The sequence below is a fragment of the Panthera onca genome, chromosome C1 (genome assembly GCF_046562875.1).
Source record: "Panthera onca isolate mPanOnc1 chromosome C1, mPanOnc1 haplotype 2, whole genome shotgun sequence".
Taxonomy (NCBI): Eukaryota; Metazoa; Chordata; class Mammalia; order Carnivora; family Felidae; genus Panthera; species Panthera onca.
This window is the reverse complement of record NC_138346.1, coordinates 74,201,179-74,228,478: the sequence shown is the minus strand read 5'-3', so window position 1 is coordinate 74,228,478 and position 27,300 is coordinate 74,201,179. Positions and strand designations below refer to the sequence as shown.

The window sequence follows — 27,300 nt, the reverse complement described above, 5'->3', positions numbered from 1 at the left end:
TATGTCAATGAAGCAACTCTTTAACAGGGGGAAAATAATGACCCCTTTCTTCATCATGTCTTCACACTTCTTCAATCTTCCCTTCAGAAAAACAAATGATTACAAAACCTAACGGAAATTACCTACTAAGGAATTCTCTTGGAGACCAGAAAATATCCCCACCCCACCCGCATATATTGACAACGCCTGGCCCTGAGTGAATCTCCACTTATTGGAAGAGTAACAGAGAGTACCACAGCCTGAGGGTGGAGAGAAAAAGACCTGGTTGATTATAAACATTTCAGAGAAGCGATCCCTTTGTCATTTGGATTTGAAGAGAACCAGCGATGTGGTAACCGTCTATCAAATGTTGAGGCTAGAAGCCCTGTTCACAGTGTGGGAAGAGGTGTGCTTGACTCATGTGAGTTCCACAGGCTAACTAGGGAGTACATGGCTGCTCCAGTAAGGGTTTCCTAGCCAGGCGCTGTATTGAAAATTTTGCCGTTACAGAAAACCTTAACCAAGGGCTCTGCGTGGTATAGGATGATGGGAAAGGAACTATAGTGTGGACTCAGCACAAGGCTCCCACCTCTATTTGCCCTTCTGTGCCCTACAGGTGACTTGGCCTTCAAGGTTTTACTCACAATCAACAAACCACCACCACATCCCCAACAACCTTTCTGGAAGCTTTCAAACCACAGAGATAAATCCCTCAGAAGATGGGCAGGGCTCCAATTTGTTGAACAATAGTCTTAGAATGCCAGCCCCAAGGCAATGCAGTACCTGGAGTCAAAGGTAAAAATGTCCACAATTAGTTAAATTCCTCCTCTCTAGCTCCCTATTCTACCCCACCCCCAGAAAAATGCACGGAGAGAACAGGGGATTTCTAGACTACATTCTCTACAGCCTGCATGAAGCACAAGAGATTAAGCTATCCGAGGGTAAAAAGTGGGGGCATTGCTCAAGCCTCCGATACCGCTACCACCCTATCCCCCAATTTCCCAACTCACGTCCTAAGGCCCTATTGGGTCCAGAACGCCAGGGCAAGGTTAATTACGAGAGGAATCCCATGCCTTCAATCCCATGAATACATGTCTTGTGCATCTGTACTCCAGCCTTTAGCTTCATCTTTGCTTTGCATATCTTCTTTTCCCTATCAGTCTAACTAATATGGTCCACAAGAAGCCGCTAACTCCCAAATTCAACGCTTAAGAAGATTGGCGTAGTAGTCAATAGACTAAAGGATCCTGCAGTCACCAGGCCATGGTTGAGTGGGGGTCATTTTGAGCTTATTCTTTTTTCAGCCCTGAGCCCGCAGAAAGGCTCCAGGTGCCTACGCTCAAGGTAGACACCAAAAGCATTTTTTGAGAGTGCTGTGGACCATAATTGGCTTTTCAAACCCTCTCTTCCCCCTCCGCCCCCAATCTCTGTGGCACTGCATACCATTCCCAGCTTCCACAATCATCTTGAACCTTGGCAGAAGAAAGGCAGCTAAATCTGAGATGTGTCACGAGGCCACTGGCTAGGGAGCAAGAATATCTAAACACAAACTAAGGCGAAAGCAGCAGGCCAGACTTTCCACAGATTCCCATCAGCTCCTGTAGCTGCAGGGCACTGATAGCCTGAAGGTAACCCAAGTATCTCGGAAGGGTCACTTTTAAATAGTAGCTTTAATACACCCAGTCATTTCAGAAGTATTTCCTTCCAGAGCCCGCTTCCATCCATACTGCCATGCCAACTGTGCCCAACAATGGCAAGCCCACTGAAGACATGAAAGCCCAGAAGGAAAGGGAAGGATTCCCAAAGGGGCACAGGCAGCCCCATAACATGCTGTGATTCTATTCTATGGCCGCATTTGGACTGCTGAGAAAGAATAACCTAGCAAAGAGACACCATGCAGAAGTGGTCTACTGACAATCACTGGGGATTAAAGAACAGGTAGAAAATCAAACAAAATAGTTTAACGCCATGCCTTCCTGTTCTAAGACTGAAACAGTATAAACCCTGGATGGCTACCTTCCAGGAGTTTTTCAGGAAAGCTATTATCTCCAAGAGAAAACATATACCTCTCTCTCAGTCTACTGGACCACACTGTGGCTGAGCAAAGAGAACTGTATGGTGTCTTCAGCACATACTGTATATTATGCAGCCACCGTGACCACCCACTAACCCCAGACGTGCCAAAGAGTATTGCTCAGAAGAGGCTGCTGCTTTTTTTTTTTTTTTTTCTTCTTCTTCTTCCTTTTCAGCCAGGGCCAAAGTTTCTAAGATCTTCCTAAGAACCATTAAAATCCACACAGCCCCTCACCTATCCACCAAGTTGAGTCCCCACTGTCCTAAATGGCAGTCGGCCAGGGGCTGGTGTGTAAGGGACAGGTGCTCAGTGGGCTATTTTCAGTTGCTATCAGCTCAATCGGGAGCCGCACATGCTCAGTAGGCAGGCAAGCCTGGGTTGCATTTCAAACTCCGGGCAGCCAAGAGACGTACACCTTTCACAGCTGCCAGGGCAACCAGCTGCCCAGTGCTCCTCCCAAGACGGGAGCGATGAAAACAGTATAACCTGGCCAGCCAACATGCCAGCGAGCAAGCTGTACCTCGCATTTCACCGTCTGGGTTATTCTGAGCTGGGCTTATTGACACTCCATGGCAACACAGGAACAAAGGGCCAGCTAGAGGGATTTAAATGTCCTGCAAAAGTTGCTAGAAAAGTCAGCAGCTCAGGCTTCTGTTTGCATAATAAAAGTAGCAGTGGAATTATTATTAGGTTATTCTCAGTTGCCACTGCAGTTGTTATTCGTGAATAATAATAACAAAGGTCTGTAACAGAGGTCTACTCTTTGAACTCAGGTTTTGTTTTTGTTGTTTGCCACCATTAAGTTGCCACAGTTGGGAGGCCTCCCAAACTATGGCATGTGGGCCTGTCCACCACCACAGGAGAACCAGTTTTCCTCACCCGTGTACCTCTCGCCTTGCCGTACCCCGTGATCCACTTCCGCTGCACAAATCTTTGCGAATGCAAACCACCCCTACTTAATCTTTCAATGGCTCTCACTCCCCTCAGGATAGGGAACACCCGCCTCAGTACCCCAGACCCTGCCGGGCCAGTAGGACCTGAACTCTCAACCCGGCTCCCTTCTCAAGACTGTGCTGGCCATGCTGGACTGTGCAGGTGGTGTCCTCACATTCCCCCACCTCCACGACTTCTCTGGGTGGGGCCCGTCTCTGCATCAGAAGTCCTTCTCGGCCCTTCCTTTGCTGGTCTAATGCCCGTTCATCCTGCCAAACTCCTGCTCCCTGGACTGCTGTCCCCAGTCCCAGCCCAGTGTGATATGAAGGTCCTTCCTGTTGATATCCCCGGTGCTGTGCTTTAACCTTTGCCTTATCCAACCAGACTGTGACTCCTTGACAGAAGGAACCACTTCTAGTTATGCTGACATCACCAGCGCCTACTAGCATACTCGTGCTAATTAATCAGTCGGAGATTGTAAGATTGTGCTACAACTGATTCTTTTTTCCCAAACTCAGAATAAATTCTTCGAAAGATGTGCTCTTCTCATCTCCTCAGCCCAGACCAGTCCCTGTCTCCTCTTTTTTTTCTTATATTATAATAATTAGTATTGTAGCCAACATTATTTACTCATTCATTTGTCAAATATTCACTGAGCACCAATTATATGCCAGGCGCTGTCTTAGACACTGGGGATAAGATGATGAACACCACGAAGTCTTGGCTTCCTACGCTCCAGGGCTCACTTTGCTTGTACTCCCCATAAACTCCTCACAACCACCCTGTCACTGTTTCTATCGCGCCGCTGCAGGAATAGACCCTGAGAAGTGAAATAACGCACGCGCGCGCGCGCGCGCACACACACACACACACACACACACACACACACACACACGCAGTGAAGACAAAGAACATGGCTCATGACACAGTCTCACTCTGTCTCACTCTGTCTCTCTCCTGAGAAAGGCCTGCTTCCTCTGCATGGCCAAGAGCCTTCCCTTCAGAAGACTCTCTAACCACATCATTTTTACCTACCAAAAATTACCCTAACACTTTGCAAAACTGACATTGTGAAGCAGATGAATTAGGACACGATGTTGAAGATAAAGAGAAGCCATGACAATGTAATTCAACATGGCAGTGTGTAGTATTATAAACACACCAGATGAGTCCAATTCTAAACTGGACTACGGGTTTTTGTTTTTGTTTTTCCTATCTATTCTTTACAACCTTTCTGAATGGATCCGATTCTTCTTTTCATACAAACTAGCTTGGTGTAGGTACCAGAATGTAGAAGGTGAAATAAATACAACTAACTAACTAAATAAATACGTAAGGCCACTCCCACTCCAAATCACCATTCGATTACAGGCAGAGGTGGTTGTTTTTGTTTCCTTAAGGTGATTTTCACCACCTCCTGCCCAAAAGAAATTTCATTCTTCCTCTTATTTCTTCCCTCCTGGCCACATCCCCCAAATTTCATATCCTCGGAAGGTCGGTGCTCTGCTCTAACCCATAACAAAGAATTAGATGGAGCATTACCGTGGATCTAGGAAAACACCCTGCTCTGCAGAGCTCAGATTCAGCTGATTAGAATCAGGCAGCAGCTGTTCCAGTGTTAACGACCAAGGCTGAGGAGGCACAAATGTAAACTTCCCTCTTCCTGTCAAACTACTGGCTCGGACAGAGAGGATGGTTGGGGCTTCGTGAACTCGTGAAAAAATAAAAGGTTCCAGGCCAGCTCTGCTGGAGAACGCACAGGTCGGTGGTCAGAGCTTTCACCTGAGGGCAGCAGGCACTTCCGGGCAGGGAGCTCCTAGGAGCAGACTGGAGTCACCTTTTTAAACCATGGAGCATGAACCATTCGTGGGTAGGGAAATCGATTTTGTGGTTGAAAACAAGGTCTCTTTTTTTTTTTTCTTTTTAAATTAAAATAAAGCCGAATGGAATAAAAAAGAGAAGAAATGGGAGTACGTTAAACATAGTAAGAGTAGCTGCTGTTTTTGCACGAATTTTGTGTTTCAGATGTGTGTGGGTCCTACTCTAAAACGTTTCTAAATGTAGATGCGCTGGGTCCAACGCTCAAATGTTTCTTACTGTGAGTCACAGTGAAAAGTTTGAAAGTCACTCCGCCCTGTGTCTTACATGATCTTGGACTTGACATGAGTTCTGAGTAATTATGACTATTCCATATAATCATTATCTGTGGAAGCTTGCCTGAGGTCATGCTGGGCTGCAGAAGGAACTTCCTGAGGACGGGCTAATAGCGTTTTGGGAGTTACAAAGCAATTTTTTATTATGTCTTATTTTCCTTGGTGTTTACTTTTTTCCAAGAGCGAAAGTTGCATATATGACACATCTACAAATTTCCTGCTTCGCAAGTTTTTCCATAAAGAGGAGATGGCAACCATCTTCTCATTCTTGAGACCTATCTTCATAAAAAGAGAAGCCAAGAAGCTATTGCGCTGCCCTCTCACTGCTGACCACAAGGAAATCGTTTCATGAGCGTGGGTCTTCGATTTGTTTTCACATCTGTTCAGTATTTGACTTAGATCGAATTTTTAGAGTCTTCTCCACCTCCTACTGCTACTACCCTCCTCTCATATAAATGCACTAAATACGAACATTTTATAATGTCCACTGGGGGAAAAAAATGGATGTGGCTTCAGTTTACCCACAGCTAAAACAAACATCTCCTAAGAAGAAAAAACTAAAAGGAAACTTTGTCGTAGTTCACCTGACATCAACTAACACACCACCAGTCTGTTAGAGAAGAAAATCTGACAATAAAGAAACAGGATCTTAAAAGTGTGCACTTCCATCAGATATTTACACTTTAGGTCCTAGTAATGAGTGGCAAACAATAGCTCAATATTTCTCATCTCTCTCCCCAAAAAGTCTCTCATTTGATGATGTGTCAGTGAAAAAGATTTTATTCTGAAAAGGGATAAATTATAGTAATGAGAAATGAGAGCAACAAATTTAATAAAGACATTTCTCTTACACTCACTCGCCCCTTCAAGAACTTCCTGAATCTTCAATAATGAGAAATTCAAAGAAAGGCTTATTCTATTCTTCTTCTACAGTCGCAAAGAGGGGCACCTTTGTGGACCCTAACAAAAAGTCCATTGAAGTTATCCCTTTCCTTCCCTCATTGGGTAATTGGGCTGGAAAGTCTTGAGTGGTGATGGCTTTGGAAATAATAAAATCAAGTCAGCCCACAAACTAATTTAGAACTTAGCAATCTTCTCTAGAACAGGCCAAAACCTCTTGCAACAAACCTCTGCAAAAGTCCAGTGCTCCCTGCTATAATAAAATCTAACTATGGCTTGCAAATTTGATAAAATGTGGGTCATCTTAGCTTAGAAATATTTCTGAAGCAATATTCCATTTTAAGTATTTGTGTCATGGACGTCACCTGCAAATGCTCTCAGGGACAAAGGGAAAGCCAAACATGGAGGTTCTGGAACAAAAATGGACTTCTCCCCAGTGGCATAATAGCAGTATTAGAGCATGATTAGTCTTATTAATGGGAAGGGATAGGAAGGATATACGGATAATTAGGACTCAAGTGCTCTTCTCGGTGAGAGCAAATAAAACTCTTCCTGCAGCTAGAGTTGTGTATATAATGAACATGAAAAATGAATACTGGTATGAGAGATGAGAAATAAAAAAAAAAAACATAAACCCAGGTAAAGGAGCCTGATCATCTGCTCTCATCTCAGCTCTCAGACTGGACTGAGGGGGAGTCTAGCATGCATCAGATATAATGTCAGTGTGGACGTAGCTAATTTAAGGTACAGAAAAAAAAAAGCAATATTCTGAAGAAGGTTGATAATGATTGAAGCTCTTGAATACCATTCCTTAAAGTATATTATACCTTTTTGTTGGCTGTGTAATCCTGAGCGAGAGTTTTAACCAATTCAAAGGCACATCCCCAAAAACCTATCTCATCAGGGTAATCATGAGAATTATGGGAAATAACTCATATAAAACATTTGGCATATATTAGCCACCACTCAATAAGTATTGCCTATGATCATCAAGGAGATAGTTATAGTAAGCAGTATTTTCCAGACCTATTTAGTCTTTTTTGACATGGAGTATTTAGGATTCCATACAACTTGAGAAATATTCTAAAGTACACTCATACTAACCAAACTCTACCAAAATCACTATTGGGGACCTATTATTTGACGTGCACACTATTTCCAATCAATATTTAAGAAACATGTGGGAGTAATTTGGGAGACAAAGGGAAAGTTGTTGTTGTTGTTGTTGTTGTTTTCAATGAACTAAAAAGAGTACACTACCCAACAAAATATATTGGAATAAAACCTCTATGACTTTCTTATTTATGCCCCAGTAATGCCATCTAGCTCCACTGAAGCACAATCAATCAGGTGCCATAGCTACTTTGCAAACATCAAACATGGTTCTATTTCCTTTTAAACTTGGTAGTCGAAAGGTCTGCACTCAATAATCTTTGGCGCTAGTATAAAGATTTTAGTTATCTGCCCTATTATTTACCTCTTTTGGTGAAATATTTTGTACTTAACATTTGCTTTATGACTAATGTTGAATATATTAGAGTACATTACAATCAAGGGTTCTCAGTGTGGGTTTTTTTTTTTTAATTCCTAGTAAATATACAAAAACAAAGAGTCTTTTCACAGAATATGCTATTGACAGTTAACAAGAAGTTGAGTCATGAAGGGAAGACAGGACTAAGGCAACTGTTATTAGGATTAGAGCACTCTAGGCTATAGCACGCACTGGATATTCTGGTTTAAAAAAAAAAAAAGCTATTGCAACTAAAGAATAAAGAGTCCTTTTCCTTCCTTGTAAACATCCTAGTGGTGGTGATATATTAAAGAGCAGGACTTCAGGGGCAATCCGTTTCCATTTCAGCCAGACTGACTTGTTTCATGACACATCTGCACTGGGGCTTTAGGGGGTCATCTGCCGGATTCTTTGGGCAGTTCAAGAGCTAAAAGCAGGAAAAAACAACCAATGACATGGTTGTTAATATTGACTCATAAACACCCTTTTCTCCTTCTTTCTTCTCCATTCTTTCTCCACTTCTTCTCTCTTCATACTACATACCCACAACCACAGGCCCACCCATGATATCAAATGAAACCAGTAAGAACTGCTTAATACCATACGAAACTGATACTATATCTAGGGAAGGGAATGGAATTTGGAGGGACTTTGTGCCACTACATTCTGTAGATTTTTTTTTTCCTAGTAACGATTACACAGAGGAGGAAAATTCCTGTTTTCCTGTTGGGTCTCCAGATATTGTCAAATGTTCCTTGGAGAGTAAAATAACTCCCAGGTGAGAACGACTGGTAAAATTTGACTGTTAAAAATTTGAACTACCATCAAATTTTTCCAACCCAATTCTTACTAATTCTTACAACTTAGGACCCAACCTTTCCTCTGATTTAAACACCTCCAATTCTTTCAACTTACCACAGGGGATCCTTAATTTATATCTTATCTTATATATTTATATCTTAATTTATAATTTCTCGGTACTGTAGCATTATTGAAATGTTTTTAACACTGCTTAGAGCAGAATCTAGACTATAGACACCTAAATTGGTTACAACGGCACTGTCCAACAGAAGCTTAATGTAAAGCCCATTACGTAGTATTACATAATGTAATATTATTGGATAAACATAGGAGAAAATCCAGATGACCTTGGGTACGGCAATAATTTTTTAGAGGCACAATCTATGAAAGAAATAATAAACTGGACTTCATTAAAATTTAAAACTTCTGCTCTGTGAAAGACAACATCAAGAGAATGAAAAAGCAAGTGACAGAATGGGAGAAAATATGTGCAAAAGACACACGTGATAAAAGACTGTTATTCAAAATGTGCAAAGAACTCTTACAACTCAAAAATAAGCAAACGAACAACCTGATTAAAAATTGGGCCAAAGATCTTAACCGCTACCTCACCAAAGAAGATAGAAAGATGGCAAATAAGCAAATAAAAGCATATGCTCCACGTCAGATGTCATCAGGAAAACGCAAATTAAAACAACAATGAGATACCGCTACACGCCTATTAGAGTGGCCAAAATCCAGAATCACTGACAACACCAAATGCTGCTGAGGAGTTGGAGCAACAGGAACTCTCTCTCATTCATTGTTGGTGGGAATGCAAATGGTAGAGTCACTTTGAAAGACAATTTAGAGGTTTCTTATAAAACTGAACATACTCTACCATAAAATCCAGTAATCACAAACCTTGGTATTTACCCAAAGGAACTGGAAACTTTTGTCCACACACAACCTGCACAGCAACTTTATTCCTAACTGCCAAAACCCAGAAGCATCCGATGTATCCCTTCAGTAGGTCAATGGATAAATAAAACTGTGGTACATCCAGACAATGGAATATTATTCACTGCTAAAAGAAATGAGCCATGAAAAGACACAGAGGAACCTTAAATGCCTACTCACAAGTGAAAGAAGCCAATCCGAAAAGACTACATATCGTACGATTCCAACTATATGACATTCTGGAAAAGATAAAACTATGAAGGCAGTAAAAAGATCAGTGGTTGCTAGTGGTAAGGAGGGTGGGGGGAAGGAATGAACAGGTGGAGCACAGGGGGTTTTTAGGACAATGAAATACTCTGTATGATACTATAATGGTGGATACACGTCATTATACATCTGTCCAAACCCACAGAATGCACAACACCAAGAGTGAACCCTAACGTAAACTACAGACTTGGATAAATATGACGTGTCAGTGTAGGTCCGTCAGTTATAACAAGTGTACCACTTTGGTGGGGGGATGTTGGTGATGGGGAAGGGTCTGAATGTGTGGGGGCAAAGGGTATATGAGCACTCTCTATACCTTCCTCTCAATTTTGCTGTGAACCAAAAACATGACTTTAAAAAAATAAAGTCTTAACAAAGGGGGAGAATGGAGGAGTGTGAAGTGTGGCAGGATTAAGAACAACCTAGTTCACAGAGAGCCAAACACTACACAGAAACTTACCCTACTCCAAATAGCTGTGAGACACTTACCTTCCATACTAGGGGAAGGGAAAGCAATCATCATTAGCACAGGAAGAATCATCACTCCATCTACCATTGTACAACTGTGGAGGAAAAATAAGACATATAAGTAAAACAAAAAATTTAACCGTAGGATGACAAATTAAATTAAGCATACTATCTTCAAACTGCCATTCAAGGCCTTTCTTACAAATCCCCCTCACATATGTCGCCTTATTTCTTGGTAAATTTAAACATATACCCTTTACGTATTTCTAAACAAATCATCTTAAGGAGTTAATCAGATTTACCTCCCACTGGTGGCCACTCTAAGGCAGCTGCGACTTTCTCTGAGTCCAGAGGGTCTACCCTCTTAGAGGCAACTCAATAAGGACATAAAAAATTCCCAGCTAGAAGGCTAAGCATTCTCAAAGAATTTTAAGCTAGAATTTTATCTTATCCTATGAAATGCAAAATTGGCACTAAATTTAAAACCTCTGAGAAATATGAATAGACTGTTGTAACATGATGTTAAAGATTAAGTGACTGAATAATTCAAGCATAATTTTTGAACCTTACTTCTACTTTAAAAGAATTAGAGGTAGAGCATCATCACACAGCCCAAAAGGGGAACAATAACAACAACAAAAACAACACAAAAAAACCTACAACTTATCCCTCATCTATGACAAAGCAATGCAGGATAGACACAACCAGGATAGGAAGAAATCATGTAAATGTGAAATACATCAAACTATATAATCAAGAGAAAGTAAGATACCAGATATGAGTTTCAAGTTGATATTGCCCTAAATTGGCAAAAGCTCAATTTTCTAAGTCAAAGGACTACAACAAAGAACTTTTAATAATAACTTAAATAATTCCTGCAAAATTTTGGGAATATGATGAAAATTCTGGTTATACTAATTCTTTAGTACAAGAAATAATTTTTAAAAATTAAACCTTTGACTAGTTGTGATTTTCTGGATGGTAAATAAACAAGAAAACTGGTCAAGTTCTTTAATGCACACGTTAGTGTGCTATCTTACACTTAGAGCTCAAAGCAAAGAGCAAAAGCCTATTGCTATCTAAGCTGTCTGGAGTGGACACCTTCTGGTTCATATTAAAATCAAAAATTTTGGTTGGTGGTCAGACTGTTCATTCTCCACGTCCCCATCTTATCTTACCACCCTTATCTCAATTGGTCCATAATTATACTTCAGTCTACCCCTTCTCTAATAGCAATGTAAGGAATAGCAACGTAAGGAAGAAGCAATGTACCTTCTTTTTACACTTTTTAAAGCACATGAAACTTGAGTGTCCTCTTTTACTGTTATTATTATGTCCATGTTCACAAAGATCTTTTCTATGACAAGCCCCTGATTTGTGGCATGTAAGTGCCTCATGTGGCTGCCAGTGTCGTCACAACCAGATACAGACTCCTCCATCACCATCTTGTCTCCATGCCTTTGAATGGGGAGCACACTGCTGGTTCCCTCTGCCTCAACAGCCCTAAGCGTCCTCTTCTACCCTTCTTCTACTTACTCCCCTCCTCCTGTCATTCATGACCTAGCTCAAAAGGCAAACATTTGGTGAAACACCTCTCCATCAGCAGTCACTTCTAGCACCCAGCACTGGGCTAACAGCACTTGAAATCAATTACTTGTCTAAGTCAGTCTTCAACGCTAACCTTCCTGTCCCTAAAAGAGGTACATGGATCCTAGGGTCATGCAAGAACATTTACTGAATTACAGGATGAAAATACAGATCTTACTCTTATTACAATGGGGTTACATCCTGATAAATCCATCCTAAGTTGAAAATATCAGAAGTGGAAAATGAATTTAATACACTTAGTCTACCAAACATCAGAGTTCAACCTAGTCCACCTTAAATGTGTTTAGAACACTTAATATTAGCCTACTGTTGGGCAAAATTATCTAATGCAAAGCCTATCAAAGCCTGTTTTACAATATGGTATTGAAAACCTCATGTAATGTATTGAATACAGTACTGAAAGTGAAACACAGAATGGTTGTCGGGGAACAGAATGGTGGTAGGTGTGTCCGTTGTTCACCCTTGTGACAGCGTGGCTGGGAGCTGCAGCTCACTGCTGCTGCCCGGTGTCACAAGAGAGGGTCATACCACATATTGGTAGCCCAGGAAAAGACCCAAGGATCCAAAGATCAAAATTCGAAGTACAGTTTCTATTGAATGTTTATCACTTTCACATCATGGCAAAGTCAAAAAAATCTCTAAGTCAAACCCGAAGATCAAAATTCGAAGTACAGTTTCTATTGAATGTTTATCACTTTCACATCATGGTAAAGTCAAAAAACTCTTTTAGTCAAACCATGAGAAGTCAGGGACTGTATATACTAGAATTTGTATCCTATGCAAAATCTAATAGAGCGATAAATAACTTGAGGCTTTATTTGGTGTCTCTCTCAGTTCCTTTGACAGTCTAGTTCAAAAGATGTCTTCCAGAAAGAAATGTGGACATGATTTGCTTAGAGTACAGCCATGTACTATACTTCTGAGGGTCAATTTAAGTATGCTATGAAACAAGCCCTCCCCAGATTACAAGTGTTCTAAAACTACAGATTGAATATATTATTAATGAAAGCACCAGAAAGAATAAGAAAATGGTGGAGTTGATATCTCTATTCCTAGTGGTTGTTTGTTAATCACTTTACTAGAAAAAAAACAGTTAATATTCAGTTCAATCTGACAAGAAGCAGGCTCCCCAAATTCAAAATTAAAAACTACTTGAAAATGGATTTGCTTCCAGTATCATAAATAGTAAACATTATCCTGAATAATACAATGTTATCACCATTAACAATACCTTAAATATTTCACTGTCAAACTTTTTAAAATTTCTATTTTATGTATATTATATCATACATAGTTTTTATTTTATATGAAACTTACAAGCAACACACACAGTGAGGGTACATGCTTAAAAATATTTTTAATGGATGGGATATGTCCTCAAAAGCCTTTGAAAACCACTGGACTATCTTGTTCTTATCTGTGAATTCCCAATTCTCCTTTCCTTCCTTCCTTCTTTCAATACCTATTAAGGGTCTACTCATGTATTAGACATTAGAAACTTAAAATGATAAAGATATATAAACATAGCCCTTACTATCATGGAGCTTTCATCTATGGTGATAATCAAATAGTCATCCAAATGATTTTATAATTAAAAACTAAATGAAGTGCCAGTTATAAAAAAACAAATGGGTTAAATAGGACTGCTAACAAAATAACTTGAGATTTTCTGGGTAGAAGAGCTTCCCCAGGAAGGTTATATCTAAATAGGAATCAGAAAGATGAGTAGAAGATACCAGAACAAGGATGAGTGTGTAAGCATGCGTGTGTGTGTGTGTACATGTGTTGGGGTGGGTAGCACCTTGAGGTGGAGGGTTGCATTTAAGGAGAAAGGCGCAGCTTCTCAGCTTACGCAGAGGCCCTACAGCCAGGACAAGCATGAAGTCCTACAAATTTACACATATTTCAGAAGTGAAGAAAAAAGCCAGGCTGGGTCACAGCCAGCCTAGAAAGAAGAGTTAAAGAGGGTGGAGAGACCCAAGAAGGCTGAAGGTAGGCAGAGGCGGAACTTCGATAAGGCACAAAAAGCCCAGGGAAGCCCTCCACTCACTCACCTCTGGACATTCTTGCCAACCATGTTCCTCTCCCTTCTCACATCTGGTCCCTAACTAACCATCCATTTTCCCAGGCACTCTGACCAGCCGGCTTCCTAGCTTTGTATACATGATGCTCTTCAAGAGTAGGTCCTTTTTTTTAGAGTCCAACCTGGCTAATTCCTATTCAGCCTTCAAGTCTCAACTATCACCTCCTTCTAGACTGTCCTTGCCTCAACCCTCACAGCCCTCATTACACTTTCATATACCACTTTGTTAATTTTCATTCACAGAACTTATCATAATTAATAATTATATGTTCATACCCGTGTGTGCTTTTGAACATCTGTCTCCTCACTAGACTGTAGATTCTGTGGTAGCAAGTTCTACAGTCAATTTTATTAACCACTACCAAGTAGATGCACATTAAATATCACTAAATTCAAAATTTCCCTGAAATAATCAGCTCAATTTAAGTTTAAATTCTAAAGAGTTAGCTATCACTCCCATGTCCCAACACACAAGCACATACACACTGCAAAGAAATGACAGGATTAAGATATTTATCATCTCTGTGACTTTAATCTCTACCATTTAGTTTGGGTACTAATAGAAGTCAGCAGTCAATAAGCTTCAAAATCAAGAATCTTTCTACTATTAAAAAAAAAACCCTAAAAAACTAAAATTAAAAGACTATCACCATTGGCAATTTTTCCTGTCACAAAGCCAACAAAAACCCATGCCCCAAAATACATTTTAACATATTATGATCATGCAAGCAAAATTAATACATTGATATTAGGCTCATAAATGGAAAACAGGAAAAAAAAGAATTATAAAGTTAATCTCCCAATCTAGTCTGTTTATAGGATAGATAGCTCAAACCTGCCATAATAAAAAAAAAAATCTTTGGAAAAAAATATGAGCATCGCTACTGGCTGCCCTTTTGTTCAGTGTCTGGAGTGTTTCTGTAACCAGTTAATTCAGCTATTAAAACCAGTACATCTAAAAGGAAAGGGGAAAAGAATGAAGAAAGGAGAACGTTCTAGAATAAATTCCCTGGTCATATTTTAATTATAAAAAAAAATCAGTATCCCAAAGTCCCAACTTGAGGCCTCAAGGATCTATTCCCAACTTTAAAATACACTGAAAAGAAAATATGGTTTTTAAAGGTAAATTTTCCATTATCCTGCTCTCAAGTATTCCGGCGTATGAAGTTTCAGATGTAGGTTGGCAAAAAAAGAGGGACTGGTAGTGGAAAAAGAGAGGAACAATAATTCAATAGTTTGGGGATGCCTTACTCCACTGGCTTTCACACTTTTTGGTCTCAAAATAACTTTACAGTCTTGAAAAGTATTGAGCCCCTTAAGGAGCTTGTCAATGTGAGCTTTATCTATCAATATTTACTCTATTACAAATTTAAACTGAAGAATTTTTTAATACTGTATTTGTTTTAAAATAACATTAAACATGCTGGAGTGCAAAGGTGATTCAGTCAGTTAAGGGTCCAACTCTTGATTTCAGTTCAGGTCATGATCTCACAGTTTGTGAGACTGAGCCCTGTGTTGGTCTCTAGGCTGACCATGCACAGCCCAGGTGAGATCCTCTCTCTTTCTCTCTCTATGCCCCTCCCCCATTCATGTGCACACCTTCTCTCTCTCTCTGTCTCTCTCTCTCAAAATAAATAATCAAATAATTGTTTAAAAATTAGAAATAAAATAACAATAAACATACTACCCTGTCCAAAAAAAGGTAGTAAGAAAAGTGGCATTATTTTCCATTTTTGCAAATCTCTATGTTTGGCTCAGTAGAAAACAACTGGATTCTCTTATATAATTCTGCATTCAATCTGCTATGCCATGTTGTACTTGTTGAAGTACATATAGAAAATACAACCTTGCACATATATATCCGAGGAATCAGAGAGATGATTGATACATAAACACTCTTGGAAGGACCTCTTGGAACCACTGAGAACATCACAGAGACTCCACGAGATTCTGGACACTCTGAGAATCATTGCCCTACTCTTTTAAATGTTCATTCTTTCTACCATACCAGACAACCAGATGGTACCTGATATTTTAGGATAAGCATTTACCCAATACATGACAAAAATGTTACTGTTCTATAGCTTTAGAAATCTCATTAACTTCTCTATCATCAAAGAAGTCAACAAGTCTAATGGTCAAGGAAGAAGGCATTAGACTTTTGTTTGGAATGTAGGAAGAATACTTTATGTACACAACTAAATATTTTTTACATGTGACATAAAATCTGTGATAAGAAAGTACTCAACTGTTCATCTACTTTGGTTGAACCAAAATCCATGTGCAATGTTCTACGGTTAGCTAACTGAAAAATCATAGACTACTGGGGATTCCAGTTTATTATCTGAAGCGTACAGAGTATAAATTTTTGCCTCCAATATATGTCATCTCCTTTCTTTTCTTGGATAAGGTCTTCTATCCCTAGTAATTGATCTGTCTTTCCTTTAGACACAAGGGAAAGAGCTATTCAGAAAAAGTTTAAGGACCCACCCATGTTAACTAAGGTACCCTCTTTAAATCAGCACCATCTCTTACAATGTCTCAGGACTACTCTCTTAGTTAGGAGAAGGAACAGCCCCATGATTTTTCTGCTACAAACAGGTATATCACCAGGGCAGAACAGATCCACTTTCAAAATCCCCTGGTACTTTTTAAACTCCATTTATAGATCAGACATATCCAGTCAAAGAGCTCAATTTTGAACACGTGTGGGCTTGAGACCAAGTGTGGCACTTGTTTTATGCATCACAATTTTTTACAGCTGGACAGGAGCCAGAGACACATTGTAATACATTAACTCCTCTCCCCCCAAAATCACAAAACGTTTTGATATTGATCACAGAATAAACAAGAGTATAATACACTTCTATATTCAATTTTTGGAACTCATATTAAGCAATCTAGTTGCTAATCCACTATTAGAACGAAGGATATTCCTAAAACCTAGACTTAAGGACAGCAAACAGCTTGTTATCTGAGATGTTGGAGATGAAGGAAAAGTTGTAAGACAAATTAAGATACTTTCCCATCAGAAAGGTCTACAAAATGTTCATTGTCTGGACCAGTCTAAACTCATTTGGTCTGTCCATTTGTTCAACACATAATTTACTGAGTACTTATTTAATAGGGTCTTTCTTGATACTCTCCTCAATTCATCTTCTAACAATTTACAAGTTAGAAAGAATCTTAAAAGCCGAGGTTGTACACCCACCTCTCCCAATTTTGAATAACTTTTACACCATCTACATGCGGTTGTTCTCTCATCACTGGTGAGGGTTGTCACTACTTTTCCAGTTTTTTTCTTTGTATTTCTTTATTGGTCTCTGCCATGCCTTCCATTAGGAAAACAAATTCATTCTCTTTAATATAAAAGGTAGAGGCAGAGCAGGAAAACGAGCAAGAGTAATTCTGTTTTCTCTTGTTATCTGTTAACATTACATAGTTCTCACCCTAACAGTAGTGGCACATACTAACTAGCCAGACACTGTGCTTAGAGATCATATGCACTGTCTCATTCAATCTCTCCCTCAAATACTCTAAAATAATACTCATATTAATCCCATTTTACAGATAAGAACATGAGTGGGTAGAAGTAACTTGCTAAAGCACACAAGATTAAACCTAAGACCACCTGACCAGAGTTCAGGTGTTATTAAACCATGACTTACAACCTTCATTAAACCAGCCAGCCACAGTTTAGCAATGTGTGTTTGTCATCCTTAACATTTTATCCAAGTTTCAACACATTCTGTGCTTTAACCATCTTGATTTTCCTCTTAGAAAATAATCTTTACTCACGGCTATTTGGACCATCTTTCAATCATGCCCTCTTTCCGTTGCTCTAACCTCAAAATTAATTTCATAGGCTCTGCAAACTCAGATTATCTCTGTACTCCTGAAAACAAGATCTAAATGTGAAAGGAAAACCAAGCCACTCTGATACTGTTCATCAAGTGGTTTCCATCTCCCACCTCTCAACCCACTCTCCGGTTCTCCTGTAGCTCACATCTCAATATGAAAGCAGAAATTAGTGTAAGCCAGGCACATTTGGGACAGAGTTAGTAGTAAGACAAATTCTGGACATGAAACTTTGCAGGAGGGTATACTTAAAACAACCACCCCCAAGTAGGACAAAAATCATCCATTATGTACCAACAATTCTGTCTCTTCTATGCTCAATAGGCAGAGAGACAACCCAAGGACAGCTTGCTTGCAACTACCTGGACCTGTGGAAGGGGTGAAAAGAGGGCTGTCAGTTACGCTGGAAAAAAAAAAAAAAAAGGCTAACCTGAAGCCATCATACCATATAAGTCAGGGACTTTTCTCCAGTTCACAAATGACCTGTGAAATATATTTAACACCACACTGTGTCTGAACTGGCAATGTGTAAGTTGCCAGGGCTTGGTTTTATATAGACTTCACTGCTGCTGCAGGGTTTCTGGTGGGATGTTACTTTCAGAATATTAGCATGTAATTTGATCTTCCGCGATAGATGAATACAAATAGCTTCTTGGACAAGTCCTATAGAACTGAAACCCAGCCCCTGGATCAGTCCATCCTGTAGTTAGAGGAAATAATTACAGATTATTTCAGGAAAGAAAGGGTTTTGACTGAAAGAGTTACACTACAAACATTCCAGCTGTGACAGATGGACCCAAGATAAGGCTTGGAAAGGAGAGGAAAAGAACAATATAATCTGAACGGGCTTTGGGGGGTGGGGAAGATGAGCCTTCATTGAATGAAAAGTGAAAGGTTTAAGTTAGGCTAGCATGTAAGAACCAAAGAGTCCCCAGTAAATTTATTTTAAATGTATACAGGACGAAACTGACTTTGCTGCACCCCTACCCAATTTACAGATAATACTAAGCAAAGCTTCTGAGATTTTGATGTTGTGATCACCCACTGCATGCCTTACTGGTATCCAAAGACTAGGTTTTATTTCAACACGCTTGACTGCATGGAAACTGTCCCTCATTTTCCACTTCGTTCCCTGTGTATCAAATAGCCATGGCTCTCCTGCTTTGTTTCAACTTACAGGACCCCATCAACTCCCAGCTGTTTTGTTATATTCTCCTAGGTAGCTCAGGGCTCATGCCTCTCCCTCTAGTTCACATACTATGACTGGAACGATTTTTCCTTTTTTTTACCCAGTGGTAGGAAGGACCCTGTTATCCCTATTCCCTCCCCCCACCACTGGCCCGAGACAAAACTTGTGGATGCCCAACTGTGGAGTCCATCTAAAATCGCACTTCCTCCCTAAATCCTCAGTCAGATGCTGCCTCGACCCTCTGTCTTCTCATTTCTAACTATGCCTGAAGTTTCCCCTTTCACCTAATAGTGCAGACTTGTGTACCCATTACTGGACAAATGGTGTTTCAGGCAACTACTGTCTGATAAAACTGTCCCAATTCTAAGGCTAATATAATTAACCTATAATAATTTGAAGGCTGGAGGGAAGGCTAGGATGAAATAAAAGAGACACCAGTACCAAGGAGGTATCTCTCTCTCATTTTTTTTTTTTTTTTTACATTGGAGACACTAGAGCATATTTCTGTATTTTTTTTTTTTTTTTTACATTGGAGACACTAGAGCATATTTCTGTGGAGGTAAAAAAACAAAAACAAAAAAGCAACAATAAAACCTCAAATAAACCCACCCTTTATACGCCAGCCTGACCAGAACCTTCCTTCCCATCCATACTACCTACACACTCAAGCCTATTCCCGCCTCAAACCTTCCCGCCCTCGCCCTTACATTATATTACCCTGCCAAATTTTCTCCTAGCACTTAGCACTGTGAAATCTGTTTTGCTGATTTATTAGTTCACATTATTATGTTCCCCCCTCTCCCATCCCTCCTTCCCCCACTTATCAAAATATAAGTAGTGGGGCACCTGGGTAGCTCAGTGGGTTGAGCGTCCGACTTCGGCTCAGGTCATAATCTCATGGCTCATGAGTTCGAGCCCCACACTGGGCTCTGTGCTGACAGCTCAGAGCCTGAAGCCTGCTTCAGATTTTGTCTCCCTCTCTCTCTACCCCTCCCCTCCCTGCTTGTGCTCTGTCTGTCAAAAATAAATAAATATTACATATATGTATATATTATATATTACATATATATATGTATTTAACACAAGAGTAAAAAATAAACATTACATATATATATATATATATATATATTTTTTTTTTTTTTTTTTTTTTAATATTTAACACAAGAGTAAAAATTCTACCTAACTCATGGCTACATCGCCATGCCTGGCACATACTGGGCACTCAATATCAATTAAGACACAGTAACTTTAACTTCTTAGTCTATGCTACGCTTTGGTTCAGGTGGGGAGAGGGAGGGGAGGTTTAAGGAATTGTATACAGCCTGGCAAGGAAATGACTGGGGGAGGGTAATACTCCTCATTCTCAATTTAATATAGTAGCAACCAGGTATTTGAGATAAATGAAAAGATCTCCTTTGTAACTTGGATTTCAGTTTTCCAAGGTGTCATCCAAGAGAAGCAGCCAAACAAAAAGTCGGCTGGCAGACTCCGGGTATACCAGACAACTCCCTGGTGGACAATATCCCATTTGGAAAGGACCGCATGGAGCTCTAGTTGCAGATACCAGCCGATCTGCCCAGAGCCATCCCCAGTGACCTCTGAGACAGCTTCTGTAGCTTGAAAATACATCTTCTACCAGTCAGAAATTGACATATTATCTCCTCCTCCCACCCCCAGTCTTCTAACAGTTATTGATGCTATTTGGAAAGCCATGCTTCCATGCCTATTAATAACCTCCAGAAAGAACCCCAAGGAAGTGTCAAGAGAAAAACAGATACTACTGGTGGAAGCCAAAGACTCAATCGGAGTTACAATTAGCAATTAATATATTTGAACAAAAAGAAAAGTTGTAACATCTTCGGTATCATAGGTTATCTGTCCAGGAGGCTTACAACAAAATACTCTGCCAATGAATTCATGAAATGTTCAATCAAAAATACTGGTCTTTACAGAAAGGAGCACTTTTAAAGGACCCCTTATCTGTTTAAACAGACCAGCACCAGCTACTATCTTTATCTACACAGCAATGATTCCGCGGAATTTTGCTTACAAGACTGATATCATTAAACCTTTATAGTTATTTACATCTTTGTCAAGTTTCTTCAGGTGACCCCTCAAAGAGCAACTAAATCAACCTACTCTAAAATAATGGAGTAACTAATTAACAATCTCTACAAAGACTTCTCTTAGTGGTCTTCTTCCTCTCCCCTCCCCGGACTAGAATGTGATTAATGGAATTCTCTCACAACTTAGCTTGAAATATGCTTTTGCCAGTTGAGCAGCTAAAGCAGAATCAGATAATTGTGGTATGACTCAACAAATGCACAGCTGTTCATTTAAATATATCCATCAAAAGTATAAATACGATCATGAGAAAGAAAATGGAACTGTGTACACAGGGACAGTGCATAAGTCGAACGGGTTAGCACTGAAGTAACCACAACAGACAACAAGGAGAAGGGGAGTCACGGCTGGGAGAGGTTCTGCATCCCAGGCAGAGAGAGACCAGAAAACCGAAGGAACTGAAAAACCACCCGCCCAACCCCAAACACTCCGTGACCTAAAAAAGAAATTAATGGCAAGTTAAACGTAAAAATAAATGAGTTCTACTACGTGGGGAGAAAGAAATGAAATCTAGGAAATAGCTGATGCTCCCAAGTACTGTGAGGTAGAAAGCCTACAGGGTAGAAATGAGGAATCCAATCTGTTATTCAAAACAAAACAAAGACCCGAAGCCCGGCCGAGGAAAACAGGAGGAACGGGATTCTCAGTCCTCTCCCCACAACCTTCTAAGACTGTGATTATGAAATCGTGAAATGTGGGAATCCCTCCAACAGTCCCAAAGCAAATAACTGAAAACTACCACCCCACACCAGGCAACACATTTTAGAGGTTCCACGCACATGACAGTGCCCACCTGGGCACGAAGGAAAGGAAACCAAGAAAAAGAAATCAGAGACTTAGAAGAGGAGCGAAGAGAGCCCTGAATGACAAAAACAAGTGCCTGGTCAGTCCTGCAGACCCCATTCCTTCCTTCTTCCTCAGGGATGGGCCCTAGGGCCTGATGGAACTTGAGAAGCAAAGGTACTGAAGACCTGGGCGCCTCTCCTCTTTTAATACGTAATTCAAAATAATAACAAATCAAAGGAACATCTATTCCATGATGATGATTTCCAAGCTTTCCCTGAACCATCAAAAATCAAGTTCTTGCCAAAAAATAATCTCTCCGGTTGAGGGGTGGCAGATGCTCATGTTGAGCCTGACCATTCGGCCATCTTGCCTGGGGAACCATTCACGTTCTCCATTTTAACAGACAAACCTCTTCTATTATTGTAAGTGACAGCTATTTGGACAGCCACCTCCTACCTCAGGCCCTAGTCCTCCCACACTGACCCTCTTCATCCTTCATAGAAAACTTTCTAGCAAGAGCAATCTGCTCCTTCCATGTGCTCCCAGTCCTCTATCCAATCCATCACTGAAGTGCCTCTTGTTAAGGGTCTCTTTGTAGACCTTACCTTATCCTTCATATCTGTAAGGGATCTGAGATTTGGATTCGATTGACCAGACATGAGGCCCAGGAATCCCCCAAGCCCTCAGCAATTCAGGTGGTACTGAGAATAGGGGGGGGGGCTCACTTGCCCATTCTGCAACATGGTGTTGCTGATGACCCCCTTCTGTCCCTGGGTTCCTCCCTGGCTGGGATTCAAAGGCTCCCCTCTCCCTAGATCTTTACTTTTATGGTTTGGACCTTTTCAGTTTCCTTGGATGGGGTTTTCCTCTTCTGCCACTCATCCCTGAAATCTTAGTTTCCCACAGGGCCTCACATCTCTGCTCCCTCTTCTCACTCAAGATGGTACCCAATTCCTTAGCATCAAGGCCACCAAGCTGAGACTGAACCACCAGGTAGAGAATGGGATCGCCCATTCGTTACTCGTATACTCCTATCCTTACCACCTTCTTCTCCCACCATATGTCCTTGTCTTTCCATTGTTTACAAAATTAATTTAAAAAATTGTATCAGATATTTCAAATTACATAAAAACTGAAAAGTATTTAAAAAACCCGATTTTTGACCCCCCAGGTTTAATCATAAGCACCATCCTACCATCTAGTTTCAAAAATAAGTGATCTTATTTCCTCTGTTCTGCCCATTTTCTTCCTGTGGTATTTTAATGAGCATCCCAGATGTCACATCATTTCACCCGCAAATTCTCTCACAAATAAGGACTTCTTCTAAATACAACTATAAAATCAACATCTCACCTAACAAAATTAAAAGTATCCCTCTTCCAAATATCATCTAAAAGCTAATCAGTGTTTCAATTTGCCTGATTTTCAACTATAAACATCCCCTGCATTCCCCCCCCCCCACAAAAAAAAAATTACAGGGAAAATGGGAATAGCATACCAATAAGTTGTTTTCACTGCTTTCCGTTATTATAACGAGAGGTTCAGTGTTAGGATTGTGGCAGTACTGAGAATACTCTGTGTATAATGTGGCAGAAAGCAAATGAGTTACTATGGTATATTCGAATTCTAGCATCTCCCGCTGTTTCGGAGAACCAGAAATCTGTGTGTGAAATAAAGGAAATATACATGTAATAGAGAAAAGGTTAAGTAAGAACCATATAAACTCAATTTGAATTGGAAGCATCAGTATGAACTTACAAAGTATTCTATATATAGTTATCCTTTGTCTACTAAAAGGCCTAGAAACAATGACCTAGGCAGTATGTATTCCTAGTGCCCAGACAGTGGAGTTAAAACACCACTTCTCACTAAAAGAAAAAGAACAAGTTGAATTGAACCATGGTTACCATCACCAAATCCAGCCAGTAGGAAATTAGAGATCAAATGGATGAGTTCTTCAACAGATAAACTATAAGGAAAGAAGGAAAGGAAAGGGTTGCTGGGGGAACCTGAGGTTTGAGAGACTTAAAAGACATAAAAGGATGCTCAAGACTAGAGTACAGGGCTAGGTATGCACACATGGGTAATAAAACCATAAAGAAAGGCAACAGAGCAATTATTACAGAAGTGAAGAAAGCAGTGACTTCTGGAGGGAGAGAGGGGCTATGTCTGGCCTGGGACACACCAGGGGCTCAAGGGAAACTGCTAATACTCTCTCTCTTGATCTGTGTGGTGGTCACAAAAAATATTCCCTTTATAATAATTCCCTAAACTACGTATGCTTTATGTGGATAGCTGTGTTTGATCTTATAATAAAAAGATAAAAAGAAGACCAAAGCAGAATGTGTGCTGTTAAAAAACAAAAACAAAAACAGAAAAAAGGGCACATTCATGATAAAACACACACACAGACACACACGCATGCTCGCTCTCGCTCTCTCTCTCTCTCTCTCAGGAAGTAACAGCACTGTGTATCGTATATATACACAAAAATCTCCCCAGTTCTGTGACATAAATAAGGTTTTGTAAATAAACTTTTGAAATATCAACTATTTTTTATCTTCAACATGAAAACTGTTTTTGCAAGTTCCAAGTTTATTAACTGTTAATAGAGAAATAGGCATGAGTTAGCTAGTCATAATCAGAAATCAAGTATTAAATAAAATTAATACATCGTATGATAGGTCGGTCCTTCCTCTCTCCTCCTTCAATTATAGAAGTTTCATGGGCCAAGGATATAGGGTGATTGTAGAGTCCAGATCAATGTTTCCCAAGCACAGTGTAAAGCTATCATCAAGCAACAAAAATTAAAATCATAAAGATGTGAGCCCTCGTATATATACATATAACAATCCCGACAATGATATCAGCAGGTGTTCTTCTTACAGGGGAGAGAGTGGTGACTAGATATGATTATTTTAAAGTTCATGTATTTTTAATTTTTTTTTTTTTTTTAATTTTGAGAGAGAGAAAGAGTAAGCAGAACAGGGGCAGAGAGAGAGGGAGAGAGAGAATCGCAAGCAGGCTCCACACTCAGCACGGAGCCAGATGTGGGGCTTGATCTCACAACAGTGAGATCATGACTTGAGCCACAATTAAGAGTCAGATGCTTAACCAACTGAGCCACGCAGGCACCCCAAGTGCCCATATACTTTTTAAAACCTCACACATGAAAATAGACATGAATGAATATTCTGTGAAATGGCACTTTAAAATTCCACCAAATGGAACTTAAAGAAAATATGAAAATTCTGCAAAATGGAACTGCCCCCATCACAAGGAGTAACACCCATAAGCTCTGAGAGTTAAAAAGCTGTGATCCTGGTACATGCATGGGCAGATAGATCAGTAAAACTAAATGGATACCCCAAAAATGGACCAAGATGTACAGGAGAATATAGAATACAAAAGAAATCAAAGAAGAAAAATTGGGACTTTCAGTAAAATTGGAACAAGTAGCCAGTGTGACAGAGACCACTAATTTCTCACTAAAATTCCTTCTTGGCTGCTTCTTGGGCACATGCTGACCCACAGAGACTGCATTCCCCACTCTCCCTTGCAGCTTGATGCACCCCAAGACCACGTTCTCACCAATGGAAGTATAAGTGGTGTATGTGCAACTTCTGATCACTTGCCCTGGACTTTCTCCATTGTCCTTTGCATGGAGGGAGCCCAGATACAGGAGCAACCCATCTATGACCATGCAGATAAATACTGGACAGAAGGAACATAAGTCTCAATGACCAGTGGATAGGGGCTGGTCTGCTGACCTGGTTTGTTCACACCGGTACCTTTAGGTGAGGACAAAAATCAACTTCCATGTTCCTTGAACCATAGCATATCCCCTGGTTACAGCAACTCAGCCTTATCCTAATTAATAGAGAAAAATTAAGTTGGATTCATACCTAACATTCCAGATGGATCAAAGATTTAAACCTAAAAAACACCGAGCCACATGACATACAAGGCACCATGAGATAGATTTTTAGTTTAGAAATGGAAAAGGTCTTTTTCCTGTGATACAAATTCCTGAAGTCACAGAAAGTTTGATTATCTATGTAGCGCTACAAATGTTTTTGAACATCTTTTATTGACTGTCTCTTCCACTACAATGTAAGCTCCATGTAGCAAGAATTGGGATCTGTTTTCTTCACTATTATATATACACAGCTGCCCAGAACAAGTGCCTAATACATAAGAGGCATTCGATAAGTATTTGCTGAGTGAATAAATTGGTATATTTAAATATACACGATTTTAAATAATATGCACAGCACAATAATTATTTCTGTGCAAATGACAAAACATAAATATCACTTGTCACACTTAATTTTGTTAATGCATAGGAACACCTATGAACTGATAAAAAAAAATCAATAACCCAATAGGAAAATAGACAAAGGACACCAACGTACAAGGAACACAATTGGAAAGTGTTTAAAATTATGAAAAGATGCTCGATGTCAACAGAAATAAAAATGCAAACTAAAGCTACATTAAACTGTCATTTCTCACCTATCTATTTGGCAAAGAAAAACACCTTTGACAATCATACTGTGATCAGCAAGGGTATGCGGAAGCAGTGTTCTCATCCACTGCTGTTGAAATCAAAAACTCCACAAGCTCAATGAGCAGAGCAACTTGGCAATAAATTTATACAAAATTTAAAACGTGTGTACCCTTTTACATAGCAGTTCTACTGCAAGAAATGGATCCTACAGATATGTTCGTGACCCTGTTTGAAATATTATATGTCCAAGGTTATTCCCTACAGCCGTGTTCACAATAAAAAACTAGAAGGGATCTAGATGGCCATCAACATAGCAGTGGTTAAATAAATTACAGCACTGGTCCACAGTGGAATACTAGGCATCCATTAAAAAAGAATGCAGTATTGGGGTACCTGGGTGGCTCAGTCGGTTGGGCGTCTGACTTCTGCTCAGGTCATGATCTTGCACTTTGTGAGTTTGAGCCCCGTGTCAGGCTCTGTGCTGTCAGTGGGGAGCTCACCTCGGATCCTCTGTCCCCCTCTCTTCCTGCCTCTCCCCCACTCACTCATGCTCGCTCTCGCTCAAAAATGAACATTTAAAAAATTAAAAAGAAAAGAATGCAGTATTAATATGGAAGATCTTCCAAGAAATTTTATCTCAGTGAAAAAAGGTACAAAATAGTATATATTGTTACCATCTGGGTTAAAAAAAACCACACACACACACACAAAAGAAATTGCAATAATCTGTAGGTTATGTGCTGTATATTATATATGCCCTGAAATCCCTGAAAGAAAACACAAAAAATTGGTAGGAATTTTTGGTAGGAATTGCCTCTAGGAAGAATAATTGGGCACTTGGGAGATGGGGAGGAGTGAGGCTTATTTTTTCTCACTTTTGTACCTTTTTAATCTTATAAACATTGATTGTATCACCTTCTGAATATAAATATTTTACCAAGTAAAAACATTACAAATATTTATCTCTAACCCCTAGAAATCTGACCACTTCTCTGGCGATTCTTACTGTCAAACACACTTGGAAAACCAGTGAGCTGAATAGTCTTAACCCTGTTTCATAATTAAGAATCACAGGGTTAGCAATTAACAAACACCATCATCTCCTACTCGTTCAAACA

General features: G+C 39.9%; 1 protein-coding gene across 4 annotated transcripts in view; it reads right to left on the bottom strand.

Moving 5' to 3' along the window:
- The window catches only part of ACVR1 (activin A receptor type 1), a 145,377-nt gene that overhangs the window by 61,877 nt on the left and 56,200 nt on the right, over nucleotides 1-27,300 (bottom strand). For 3 of the 4 annotated variants that reach the window (XM_060626764.2, XM_078451283.2, XM_078451282.1), the window contains exon 2: nucleotides 10,046-10,119. In XM_060626764.2, coding sequence (XP_060482747.1) covers nucleotides 10,046-10,112 — 67 coding nt within the window. In that variant the 5' untranslated portion in view covers nucleotides 10,113-10,119. Of the gene's footprint in view, nucleotides 1-10,045; nucleotides 10,120-23,170; nucleotides 23,211-27,300 lie in introns of those variants that run through there. The other variant, XM_060626765.3, reaches the window with a different exon arrangement.